Source organism: Sinocyclocheilus grahami, unplaced genomic scaffold (assembly GCF_001515645.1).
Source record: "Sinocyclocheilus grahami isolate Dianchi unplaced genomic scaffold, SAMN03320097.WGS_v1.1 scaffold121.1, whole genome shotgun sequence".
Classification (NCBI taxonomy): domain Eukaryota; kingdom Metazoa; phylum Chordata; class Actinopteri; order Cypriniformes; family Cyprinidae; genus Sinocyclocheilus; species Sinocyclocheilus grahami.
The window spans coordinates 1774677-1787712 of NW_015505300.1; the positions used below are offsets into that span (position 1 = coordinate 1774677).

The window sequence follows — 13036 nt, forward strand, 5'->3', positions numbered from 1 at the left end:
GCTTTCTGCTGTTTCTCACGAAGCCCCCAGGAGTCCTGATGAAGAGTTATTTTACAGTTTAAAGGTAAATGTTCACACAGAGAGGAGGAAAGAGTAACAACTGTCTATGACTGTGCATTGCAATATTTTTGACAATTTAAAAAAAAAAAAATATTAAGCACATGAAAAGCAAGTATCCTAGTGCAATAATGTCTAATAATTTAATCAATTCTGTTTGATAATCTCATTTTATTATGTAAACAAATCGCTGGGCCGTATTTAAAGAGTTACATTACAGTTATGAAAGCCAACAGATTTCTTTCACGGAGCTGAAAGACAGATGAAAATAAAAACAACTCACCGGCTCACCCCCTTCCTCCAATTGACTGTCTCTGAGGTCACTTAAGGTCACATGTAATCAGCAGACCAAGGGAGCCATCAGGTACATAAACAAGCCAGTGTCAGCCATTCAAAAACAGCCCGCGGCCACTTAAACTCAAACGATCGCTTCCTGTGCCATAAACAGACTGTTTTGAAAGTAAACATTCCTGTTCAACAAAAATTGAACAGCGCCGGCCCTGAAGACTGCTTAAAGGATTCAAAGCTCACCACGCGACACCAAAGACTCCATCATCAGGTAGTAAAACGCACAGGCTGTTTTTCCGAACGCTCCTGTCAGCTGATTTTTCTCGTCAACCTTTAAAACGTTTTCAAATCCAAAGCAAATACACAAGCACTTTAATGGAACGATAGCTGGCAGGGGAAGAACAACAGCGCTAGAAGTGTTTGGATCTCATTGTAAATGGCCAGTTTGATTAGCTACATTTTGTCATTTCCTTGCTTTGCCTTGTATACCTTAGAAAAGTGCACTCCGAAGTGGAGTGGAAAGCGGGTGGAGAGGAAAAGAGCCGCAGGAATTTTTGCAAAGCTTTCTGCTGTTTCTCACGAAGCCCCCAGGAGTCCTGACGAAGAGTTATTTTACAGTTTAAAGGTAAATGTTCACACAGAGAGGAGGAAAGAGTAACAACCATCTATGAGAGCCTACAAACACACTTTGAGGAGTTTAGCTTTGGAAAAGCACATGTAACATCTGCCCTCTTGGGTTTCTGAATAATTTCATCTGCCTTCTATTGTGTAATACTGTAAATGAAATGGGCCGATAGTGGGAGTATGCTTTTCATCTAGTTTTATTCTAAAACACTTCCTCCAAGACTATACATGTACATAATGTAATAGGGTTTAATATCTGGTATGTGGAACTGTTGCCAGCAACAGAACAAATCAGAGATTGAGAGCAGTCTATGCTCAACAGTCAGCACATTTGTGGTAAAAACATGGTCAAATTGCTGCAGCGTAAATCGCAGAAGTGTTCTCTGGTAGGCCATAAAGACATTTGAGGACACTCTAACCCATGCTGTTACACTGCTTGGACGTCTTTATTGCAAAGGAATATTACATGTTTAGATATATTTAGACAATATAAATGGGTAAAATCAACTAGGTTCCAAATTCATTACTTGCATACATGACTAGAGTTCTGTGTATGCCAAAATGAACAAACAGCCCCGGCGTGTTTTAAACTGAAAACAGTGAAAAGTGATTTTAGAGTACGGTAACAAGGAAGCCAAATTTCACCCGGTTCCAAATAATCAAAATATCCAAATCCCAATTTGTGGCCTCAGTGCATATTTATGAGTTCCAAGGAGAAATCAAGGGGAAATCCTAAACACGTCCCAGATGTCCACAAGATTGTAGTATATGGATTCCACAGAGGTCATCAAATCCCTGTGGTCGGCAACAGTCTCGAGAAAGCAATCTATAGTAAGCCACGCTCTTCAAACGGGATGACCACACTCATGCTGCCACAGTGAGTGTGAACAGAGAAAGTTTCCAGAATTTTCCCACATGCCAAGAACATGACAGCCTTATGTAAATCATTGGTTTAGGAAAGCTCTGTACCTTGAAGAAATTCTCCTTTGCTTCTTTTCCTTGATGGATAAGAGTAAAACACATATAAGAGGACAGAATACAATATTTATGTCAATAGTACGGGGCCGGTGTTGTCAGGACATTGGGATTGTTCTCTGACATGTGGTTCAGACTCTCTGACAGCCCTGCTGTCCACTTCAGTTGACGGTGGGCACCTGGTTCAGGCTGTATTCTTTGGCCTTCAGTCTCAGGTTGGCGATACTGTTGGCCATATTCATGCCTTGGGCTGTGTTGTTGGTAGCGCATGATGGAGAATAAGTTGCCATGGTGCTGTAAGGAAAGGGTTAAGTTTTTAGGATGAGATTTCACACATTTTGTTAATAACAAATAATTCAATAATATTGGCGATCTGAAATGCATGCTCTGTCTCTGTTCATTTTATTTACTTAAGCAAAAAAATGGTCACAATGTTTGTGATGAAAATGCAGTACTATTCTGGGGTTTTTACAACTTCATTCGTATGGACAGCGTTTGTGGCACAAAATTTCAGAGTTCAAGAAAATTATTTTATATTTTTTAATAATTAATTTAATACTTTTGATCATTTTGACTCCCTCAGCTTGAAAAAAAATGCATTTACAGTAAAGAAAATACAGAAAGTATGGTGGTATTTTGATTAAAGCACTTTCATGAAATCTTCCCTAAAATGCGTTTTACCCAAGCTGTTAAGTTGTCTAAATCATCCAAACTACTTTTCAAATTTATAGTTGTGTATCACTGATGTAATTTCTGCAGGTGGAATTTGCGCAATTTAAGTCCATGTAAATAGTGTTCTATGGATAGTTACATAGATTTATATATACGCTTTTATCCAAAGCTACTTGCATTGCAAATATTTGTGTAGCACATTACAATAAGGTCCCATTTGTTAACATTTGTTAATGCATTAACTAAAAATAAGCATTCATTTATTAATAAACATATTCATTTTTGTTAACGTTAGTTCAACCGTTAATTATAGTGCATGTCAATTAAATAATATTAACAGATACAACTTTTGTTTTTGAATAATACATTAGTATATGATGAAATTTACTAACATTAATTAATGCATTCTTGTTTACTAATGTTAATAAATGGAACTTTCTTGTAAAGTGTTACCAATTAATGTTTTACAATAAGGTCCCATTTGTTAACATTTGTTAATGCATTAACTAACAATAAGCATTCATTTATTAATAAACATATTCATTTTTGTTAACGTTAGTTCAACCGTTAATTATAGTGCATGTCAATTAAATAATATTAACAGATACAACTTTTGTTTTTGAATAATACATTAGTATATGATGAAATTAACTAACATTAATTAATGCATTCTTGTTTACTAATGTTAATAAATGGAACTTTCTTGTAAAGTGTTACCAATTAATGTATAGATTTGGTCTAAATCATGCATTCCCATCAGAAGTAACATATGTAATTCAGACTAACACGTTTAATATTTAAATCTCATGGTTATACTTTTGAAATGGTGCAATAGTTGAATATTTGAAACATTAATTCACAAGTAAATTACTTTCATTTACAGTTTTAGTTAAATGAGGGATGACAACATTCATGCAGCAGATGCTGTCCATGGTCATTAATTTGTAAATAACCCAGAATATTCTTATAACTTCTGCCCAATTAACGTCCTCACCAACAGAAACAGCAGCAGTGGTAATGGTAATGCATGCAGAGGTATAAAAAATTTGGTGACATCTAACCTGTACGATGGTGAGCTGCCCCAGGACATGTAGTCATTGGGTCTGGGAGCGGGTCGTGGGACAATGGGCTGCTCTATGGCTGTTACTTCTCCTGAGAAAGACTTGAGCAAAGAGGCGTTTTTACTGGCCAGCATTGCACGTTCATTTCGCCGAAACTTAGCCCGCCGATTTTGAAACCACACCTAGAAAATCATGAAAGGTGCTCAGTTCGACATATACAGTGTGTAGAACAGCCTTACCATCAGAATGGACCATTGTGTGAAGGTAAAGTATGTGCCACTGCTGCATCCACATGATGAGACGACACTGAGCATGATAAGACCATTTCAGGATAAAATGAAAAACAACCTGCTAACCTGCACTCGAGCTTCAGTGAGGTTGACCCGGCGTGCTAAGTCCTCCCTGACAAAAGCATCAGGGTAGTGCGTCCTCTCAAATACTCTCTCTAAGGCCTGCAGTTGGCTGCTGTTGAACGTGGTCCTATTCCGCCTCTGTTTACGCTTTTTCTTCTCCTCTGAGTTGAGTTGCTCATCTATGGGGGACAAACACAAGTGCACACACACAGATCTGACATGAATATCCCCATTATAGTAGGTCTGTACCCATTAAATAGCCTTACCCTGAAAAAAGGACATTACATTCATAGGGGTACAGTTAAGTCAAACTAGTGAAACAGTTTTTGTTATGGAATTATAAACAAAGATGCTTTTTTTAATATTAAGAACTAGAAATGTATAACCTTTTAATGGACAGTCGGCTCAATGGAAAGGAGCTGCAGAGAGTTAATACAGATTTTTCCAGTTTGATTATACTTAAGTCAAAAGTGATGAACCTTCTTAAAACCATATCTCAATCAAAGCTTAACGAGTGTGTAAGCAGGACACCTAATCTTAATTTATTTTTAAAATCTGAAAATGTTCTCGTATTCTATACATTTTCAAGAAACACATCTTAGGTGAATAACCCGGCCTACAGTAATATTCTGTTTGAGGTCAATATGACCCCAGACCCTTAATAAATTATTTTTGTATTCACTATAATTTATTTGATGCACATTTTTCCCCCTAATATTTAATGACTTTTCCTCATGATGTCTTTAGATCTTTTCAGAAATGTGATTTTGACTTTATGTTTCTCTGCTATTTATAACTGCAAAAAAAAAGAGAGAGAGAGAGAGAGAAATCTTTGACATTTTGTACAAATTAAGTTATAGGAAAATATTATCAAATAAAGTAATTGATGCATTCTGTAATATTTTATGTCATCCAGTCTTCTCTTATGATAATCTTATATAAATTATATTACACCTACAGAAATAGAATACAGAACATAAAACTATAAATAATATATGATCATCAGGTTTTGTAGAATTAGCTCCTCATCAGCCAAACTGTATTATGAAATAAAACTACATTTATCAGTTTCCTTCATATATTATTTATCCATCATCTTTTATATAAATAATCTACATTTCTGTCATCATCTTTTTTTCTTTCTTTCTTTCGTTCTTTCTTTATTTCTAAAATCATTCTGGCCTCTTCTAGTAGTAAAATGCCAATTATGATGTCTGGGCCTGTTTTGGTCCGGGGGAAAAAAGCAGATCCTCTTTGGACTCATCAATCAGTTCTTAAATCGCTCCATAAAACTTCCCATGAGGGAGAAAATACCCCAGTGACAAACTGATTCGCCCCAATTCCTCAAAGGCCATAAACTCAAAACAAAGTTGAAAGAAGAGGTTATCATTGCCGGGCCTAGAGCAAGACCAGCTCTACATGTCACAGCTGTGCTTATAGTGAGAACGAAAATCGTCTTTTATTAACTATGCGCTTAGGCCTACTCGAGATTTATCTTCACTTCATGGTTGTTCAGAAGTCATTTCTCTTCAAATAATGCTGAAGTCACATCTGAAATGTTGAGTAAATTGTTCACAAAATATTAATAAAAATGTTTACATAGGCCTAAATGCCCTCACACGAGCCTTAAGTCGTGTTGCTATACCCCCCCATTTTGTTACCTATTAAAATTAATTTCGTTTTAATCTTAATGGCTTGTCTGATTCAAAGTGACAGATTTAAAATGTGCAAAAAATATAAAGCCTATCATGTAGACAAATATAGCTTTCGCAAAGCTGTAATGGTGGCTTTATCAAGAGGCTCGTGTTTATAACTTTCGTAATGTTTCAAATTGCAAATTTCGGATGATGCCTAACAAATGCAAAGTTCATTCTAATAGGCTAAATGGTGCAATCAGAAAATGTAGACGGCCTAATTTTTAATAGCTGTTTAATTTACTGTTTGAAATGGACTAATAACCACTTTAGTGACTCGTTCATAAAATAAGCCTAATTAATTCACTGCAACTTTGGTCTACGTCTTTAAATCTTTAAATAGCCTTAGAATTTAAAAAAATATCTATTTCCTTTTATGAATTTTGCCGATCCTATAGATAGTTTTGTTGGCCTCACTAAGAAAATATATTTTTTTTAAATAGAAATGGGCCTACTAATAAAATTATATATTGTAGGTCTACATGCATGACGGCCTGCAGATACAGTCTGAAAGGTTTGCAAAATTATCACTTTTTTAAAAATAATAGTAATACAAATTTTGATTTATTCTAACACACCTTAATATCAATGAAAACTATATTTTCATTGTAGAGAGAGTTCGGGATTACTAAGCAACAGTTTTACACACTACAATTAATTCGCCTAAGTATCTTAATTGCTAACTAAACGCATGTGGAGTAAATGAATCGGAACGCAATCGTGCCCTCTTATAGCGCCTAATAATAATGCAGAACACAATACTGATGTCTGTCACACATCTGCTAACGTGACAGTTTAGGTAAGGTGCTAATCACATTCGTTCATGTGTTTCTGCTCTTTCTAGAGTGTGTAGGCATACCAATTAAAAACTACTAGAATTAACAAATTAATTGCACTTACTTTTATAATTGGGAGACTCTAAACAAAAGTCATTTTCATGAAGTAACTAGCCTATTTTTTTCCCCTGTACGTCTTTTGGAGTTGAAATCTTAGCTATAATAATTTCTTACTAGGAAAAATCACTAGCCTATCATCCTGATACTTAAACGCTACGAATGTTTTAGCTATTAGAAGAATCGATGGGACATGAGGATCACGTTTTGCTCATGAACTTACTCTCCTGCTGTGTCGTGTCGCTGCCGCTGGTCAGTCCCGGAGACTCCAGCATACTCCTGGCCGCCTCTCCTGCGCTCTCCTCCGCTTGAGCTCCCACCATCTCCCGCGCCTCCTCCAGATCCAACAGGTGGCTCACGGAAAAGTTCTTCTTAGCCTGTAAATGATCCTGATTTGCGCTGATCGGACTCTCCATTACATGAGCATAGCTGGAAGTCATGTCGCAAACTGACGAAACCCAAGATATCCTCCAGGCGACCTATAACCAACATGGGTTAAGTCTTGACCATGAACAATCACTCTATGCTCGACAAATAGATCGATTTTGATTTCTTCATCCGAAGTTCAGTGTCATGTGGATCCAAACAGGCGTAATTACCGCTCTTTTACTGGACAATCATGAGTCTTTATGGAAAAAAGGCATCACCGAAACACATCTCCAATTCAAGAACTCCAAAGTCTTCGCCTTTTACCCGATGACTCCCTTTTAGTTTCTGTAACAGAGACGTTCTCCTCTCGTTCCGAGAGTGAGGGAATGAGTAAGCTGGCGAGAAAGGTTTGATGGCACACAGATGGACGATTTACGCCCAATAGTAGGAGGTCGGACGAGCTTCTCTCAGCTTCTTTCTCCGGTAATTCAAACGGCACACACTGGCGCTGAGGGGGGAGCCTGAGAGCAAAATACACGAGCATTTGAAGCCCTGGTGAGGGATGATAGAAATACAAGAAGCCCTAATTACGTGGCGATGTTTTTTTGTCGGCGTTTCTAAAGTTTAACGAAGTCATATCTCTTTTCTCCACCCCTAACATCCCACTGAAATACTCAATAATTCATGGGTCAAAGTGACCTGATGTGATTTTTTGTCCTGATCTATTAGGTTATTCAGAAATGGCTACATTAAAATGCGAATCGTACAGAAACAGACTTGAATACAGCTCTTATATTCACAGAATTGTAGCAATTTCCTAATTAAAACTCACTGATATTTGGGCTTTAAAAATATATAGAGTATAGCCTACACTCTAAAAAAATGCTGGGTTAAATACAACCCAGTGCCGGGTAAAATAGGGACAAACCCAGCAATTGGGTTTTTTTGACCCAGCGGTTGGGTTAAATGTTTAACCCAACCTTCTGGGTAGTAACCCAACCGCTGGGTCAAAAAAAACAATTGCTGGGGTTGTCCCTATTTTACCCAGCACTGGGTTGTATTTAACCCAGCATTTTTTAGAGTGTAGTTATATATAGTAAAGGGCCTATAATATATATAGTTTAGAGTATAGGCTATATAGTTTAAAAATATATGTCTAATGAAAATTTTCCATATAGTTTCCCATTATTATTATTATTATTACTATTATTAAAAAATAAGCAGTGAATAATTTTGTGACTACACTCTAAAAAATGCTGGGTTGTTTCAACCCAATGTTGGGTCAAATATGGACTAACCCAACTGTTGGGTTAAATTTTGGTTACATTTTTAAATTAGCTTTTTAACCCAACAGTTGGGTTAGTCCATATTTGACCCAACATTGGGTTGAAACAACCCAGCATTTTTTAGAGTGTAGAAAGCCAGAAAACAGAGAAGATCCTCATGAATTTGTCAAGGTCATTAAGTCATTTTTCCTTTGTCAGAAAGTATTACATTGAAAAATGTTTGTTTTATTTTCCTTTGTTTTAAAATAAAACAGTTGTCCATTTATCATCTTTATTGATCATCAACTGCAGTAACTGAACAGACTTCTGTCTCTTTGCAATGATTAGGCTACTCAATTACTTTATTTCCATGCTGAATAAACCCGTCACCAAATTATATACTGTGGTCTTAAAGACAAGATTGAATAAAGGGACAACGATCTTGTTAAGCTTAACCGATGTTAAGCTATTAACACGAGCACTCAAAATGATCAAAGTTACACACTGGCAAAGCTCTTGGATAATATGGGTATCGTGCGTTCTGTACTGGTGTCAGTTCATGATGTGACACTAAAATGCTGTTCTTTTTGAATCGGTTTACAGAGGATGTCGAAGCATTGCGTGCGCTTTTAAAGAGTCTCTCGACAGGAGGGGATCGAGCTCTGCATGTGTCGCAATGACATGAGTTCAGGCTCCAAGCAGCCTCCGTCAGCCTCCTAGGTCTGGGAAAAGAACACTTGATGCCATCAAAGGGGCGCAGATTGAATCCAGATGTGCAGTGCCTCTCTCGTTCTTTCCGTGCATTTAATTAAGGAGCTTGGATTGAGGAGATCTTTCTTCATCATTAGTTTTCCCCCAAGATCCCATTTCTCCCTCGAAGCCCAGCTCGCTGCCCTGTGCCAGCGCGCAGCTTTGCTTTTATTATTATTTTACTCTGCCCATAAATCTGCCACATATCGAAACCTTGAATCTTTGTGAAGAATGAAAGTTGTTGCCTCTTTGAGGAATGCAAAACTAGGCCCATATAGGAGAAAAGTTTAAATCAGCCTCCGTTAACATGTTTCTCTTTATGAGCAAGGCTTAAAAGTAAGCTAATCTAAATATGTATATAAAAAATGATACACTAAAACAAAATCACAGTAATAAAAAGTCAACGTCTAGCAACCTCTATATTTTCCCCGAAAAGTAGGCAATAAAAGAAAGTAAAATTGTAAAATGAACTGGATAAAGTAAAAAGAGTAATCTACCCTGGAACGATATAAAACATTAGGCCTAATTGTTTGCAAAAATAATGACATTGGTCATTTATAAATGAACTGTATTAAAATGTGTCGGGGGTTTATTTTGAGGACAGTTGCCTGCATGCATTTATCATTGAGAAGGTGTAAGAAATAAAGGTCATGTGGGAATGATCGCACTGACAGCAACAGTTGACTATAAATTGAGATGATATTACGATCTTTCATCCGCATTCTAGAAACGGAAAACAAGGCAAAACAAATGTTTTGTCAAGTTTAAGTCGTCAACCGCATTATTAGCGTGTAACCCAGAATAATTGGAAAACAAATACAGATTTACAGCTGAATAAACTGAAAATCGCATATTCGAAACAACCACCATTAAAGTAATTAACGATATGCCTATGTTTTTTTTAATAATAGGGTATAAACACAAAGAGAATTTAAAAAAATGATAGCAATAGACAGGAGGATAGCGTTTGGACAGTGAACAGTTTGTTTTGTTTATTGACAATAATAGAAGTTGTAAAGTAAATAATGGAACTAAATGATTGTTTCCTCAAAAATTCAGAATGTTTCGCAACATGCAATCCACCGTTACATCCAATACAAAATTTGCTCCGAATAAATTAATAATTAGGATAAAGTTAGGAATGACTCTTCTTAAACATTTGGGTTGATAGCCTACATATTTTTTCATTAAGTTTATTTGATCGATCATAATGCATGACTCAAGTAGGCTAAATCAACACATATTGAATTACTATTCAAGTATATTGAATTGAAAAAATCGAATTAGTTTGATTTAAATGTAATTTTAATTTTTCTTTCTTCCCCGTGTGTACTGTCGACAACACGGAGGACAATAAGTTGCAACACCGTTTTGTAGCAGCTCTGCATTTCAGCTCAGTTCATAATTTCTCACACGGATCATATCACATGTCCATCTTGGATTAGGGATCAATTGGCGGATAATTATAGGATCATTATTATAATCAGACTCGAGGATCCTCTTGTAATGAGGCTCGTGCCGAATCCTTAATAATACCTCAGTGGACCTCAGTGTGCATTACAAATAGGCTACATGTGCACACCTTACACAACATTTGTTTTCAGCATCGGGACATTTTCTCGTAACATATCACGTTACTCATAACATATCTTTGTCTAACGAGCACAGCAAGGAAAGAAACAAAGGCCTGAGAACCAACAGGGAAAGTTTATCATATAAACAGAATAGATGCCCATAGACGGAATAAAACAAACTTCAGTAGCCTAAACCCCGCAAGTGACTATAAAATCCCTTAATTTGGATCGTAACTAAGTTTTATAGCCCTCCTTTACAAATAGGAACTTTTAACACAATTTTTTTTAGAAAAACATTTTATAAACCACAATTAAATTTCACAAATGACTTATATTTTAAATTCTGCAGCTGTCCTGACTTTAATTCTTAACCTAATATACAAGATATAGATGTCTAATTTTTCCTTACACTGCACGATAAAACATGTCCAGTAGTTATTAATGATTTATTGTAATCCAATTATTTTAACCCTTTTCGTTTACATACTGTGTCAAAAGCTACAATCTATAACTAATGCGTGGCCAGCGGCGTTAGTGCTCTGTATTTATCTCACAGTCTTTTTGCTTCTCATGTTACACACTTTTCCAAGTTGTCCGGAGAGGAACCTCACTAAATTAAAAGCAGATCCAGAGGAATGCTGCTCTGTGAAGATGAACTACTGCTAAAACAAGGCATGTAGTATCATTTACACGTCTAAAAACGCGCGTTCTTAATGAAGATGATATCTGAAATTATTATGCTACGTCCTCTTTTAAAAAGTAGGCTATATTTAAAAAGAGGAAAAAAGCACCTGCCTTGAAATCTTTTTATCTTTAACTGAAAACGCAAATTTATGAGGAAATGAATATATTTCGTGTATGATCTTAGATCTTCTGACTAATTTCTTTTAATAGCTTTTGCAAACTGCAGCATTTGCAATTTATTATTATATTTCTCAGGACAAAGTTAAGGGAAATTAGACTAAAGGAGACTACATAAAAATAGACTAAATAAAATGAAAAATTCAAATGAAATACAAATTTAATTAATTATAAAATTAATAAATATTAAAAAGCAAATATATAAAATGCTGAACACTGATGATAGAGGAGAGTGTCTAAATTGTTCCTATTACTGGCCAGTAACCACTCAAAAAAAAAAAAAATATATATATATTTTTTTATTAATATATATATATTTTCTTTACGAAGACAACGCCTGATCAAATCCAAAACTTAGGACAAACAACAGATCCCATACAGAGATCATGTTTTACTTGTATTTTCCTGTTCTCTGACCTCACTGCTGCAATGCAGCGTGATCGGGCCAACATCCCTGATTGAAACACATGCAACAATGGTCATTTCCTTCATATTATCCTCTCGGTTGTCTTAGTTCGTAATATATTGATCGTCTTGGCCTGGACAGCAGTATTTAAGCACCACCTCTTCACATTCCAGAAACCTCACGGGACTTAAAGCTGTTTGTAAATTAGACTCATTCTTATATTAACCTTTTGACCCTGCCAGCCGATGGGCTGAGGCTGTAAAGAGGAAGGCCATAGTGGCTAATTGATGGCCATCGCTGAGGGGAGAGAGCATGAAAAGATAAACTAAATTAAGAGCAGTGATGAATATCCCCTCTGAAGGAGCGAGAGGCCAGGAGAAGTAGTCATTTATTAATGGGAAGTGTTAGGCCATTAGCCCGGCTATTGAGTGATGGGCCAATGGCAGGCCTCTATTGCAGGTCCTCATGGAGAACTGCGATCATAGGCAGCGATAGCAGTAGTTTTGGTCTGCTTCAGCTTTTCCCAAACGCAGATGTAAGTGGACTGTGCAGATTGCAAAGCTAATCCAATTTTCCCTTATTTGTCTATTAAATTCTGATTTTATCAGCAGATCTGGTTCTGAAATCAGAGCCTGCTTCCCTCTTTTGGCATTTGGATGGTTATGGTTTCAGGAGGAAACCATGTAACACAAGCAGAGATGTGAGACATTTGATGTGGATGTGTGTATTTGGGAAAGAGAACTCTTATGTGTGCGTTGGAACTTTAAAACAGTCCGTTGACACCCTAGGTCCAACTTCACAGAGCTGCCTAATAATATCTAATAAAGTTTCCTGAAAACTAAACGGCCATTAGTCACAATACGAGGAATTTCTCTGTGCTGGCACAATAAGGGGCTCTGATAGAAAACACATGGGCTGCAAAAGATGGAGGGGGCCCATCAATGAAAATATGATAATTGTGAATTCTAAGCCTGAATACATTACTAGACAATGTCAAGACAAAAGACAAATTCGGGCCAAATCCATAAAGTCATATTTCTTTCCAAAACGATGCCTGAGGACAAATGTCAAATCAATTTGTAACGGCACATTAAGAAGAAGCAAATATGGGATATTGGCGAAGAAAGACTGTATTATTTCATTATTTGGGATTGACGAGATTCAAATTTTGAAAACTGTGAAAGAAAAAAAGAA

At 36.4% G+C, this 13036-nt stretch overlaps 1 protein-coding gene across 1 annotated transcript; it reads right to left on the reverse strand.

Moving 5' to 3' along the window:
• Positions 1 to 242: 242 nt before the first annotated feature.
• LOC107589863 (paired mesoderm homeobox protein 1-like) lies at positions 243 to 7568 on the reverse strand. Its single transcript, XM_016278436.1, has 4 exons — positions 6841 to 7568; positions 4034 to 4209; positions 3678 to 3859; positions 243 to 2238 (listed from the first exon to the last, which is right to left on the reverse strand). The coding sequence occupies exons 1-4, from the start codon at positions 7055 to 7057 to the stop codon at positions 2106 to 2108; spliced, it is 708 nt and encodes a 235-aa protein (XP_016133922.1). The 5' UTR covers positions 7058 to 7568; the 3' UTR covers positions 243 to 2105.
• Positions 7569 to 13036: the final 5468 nt, after the last annotated feature.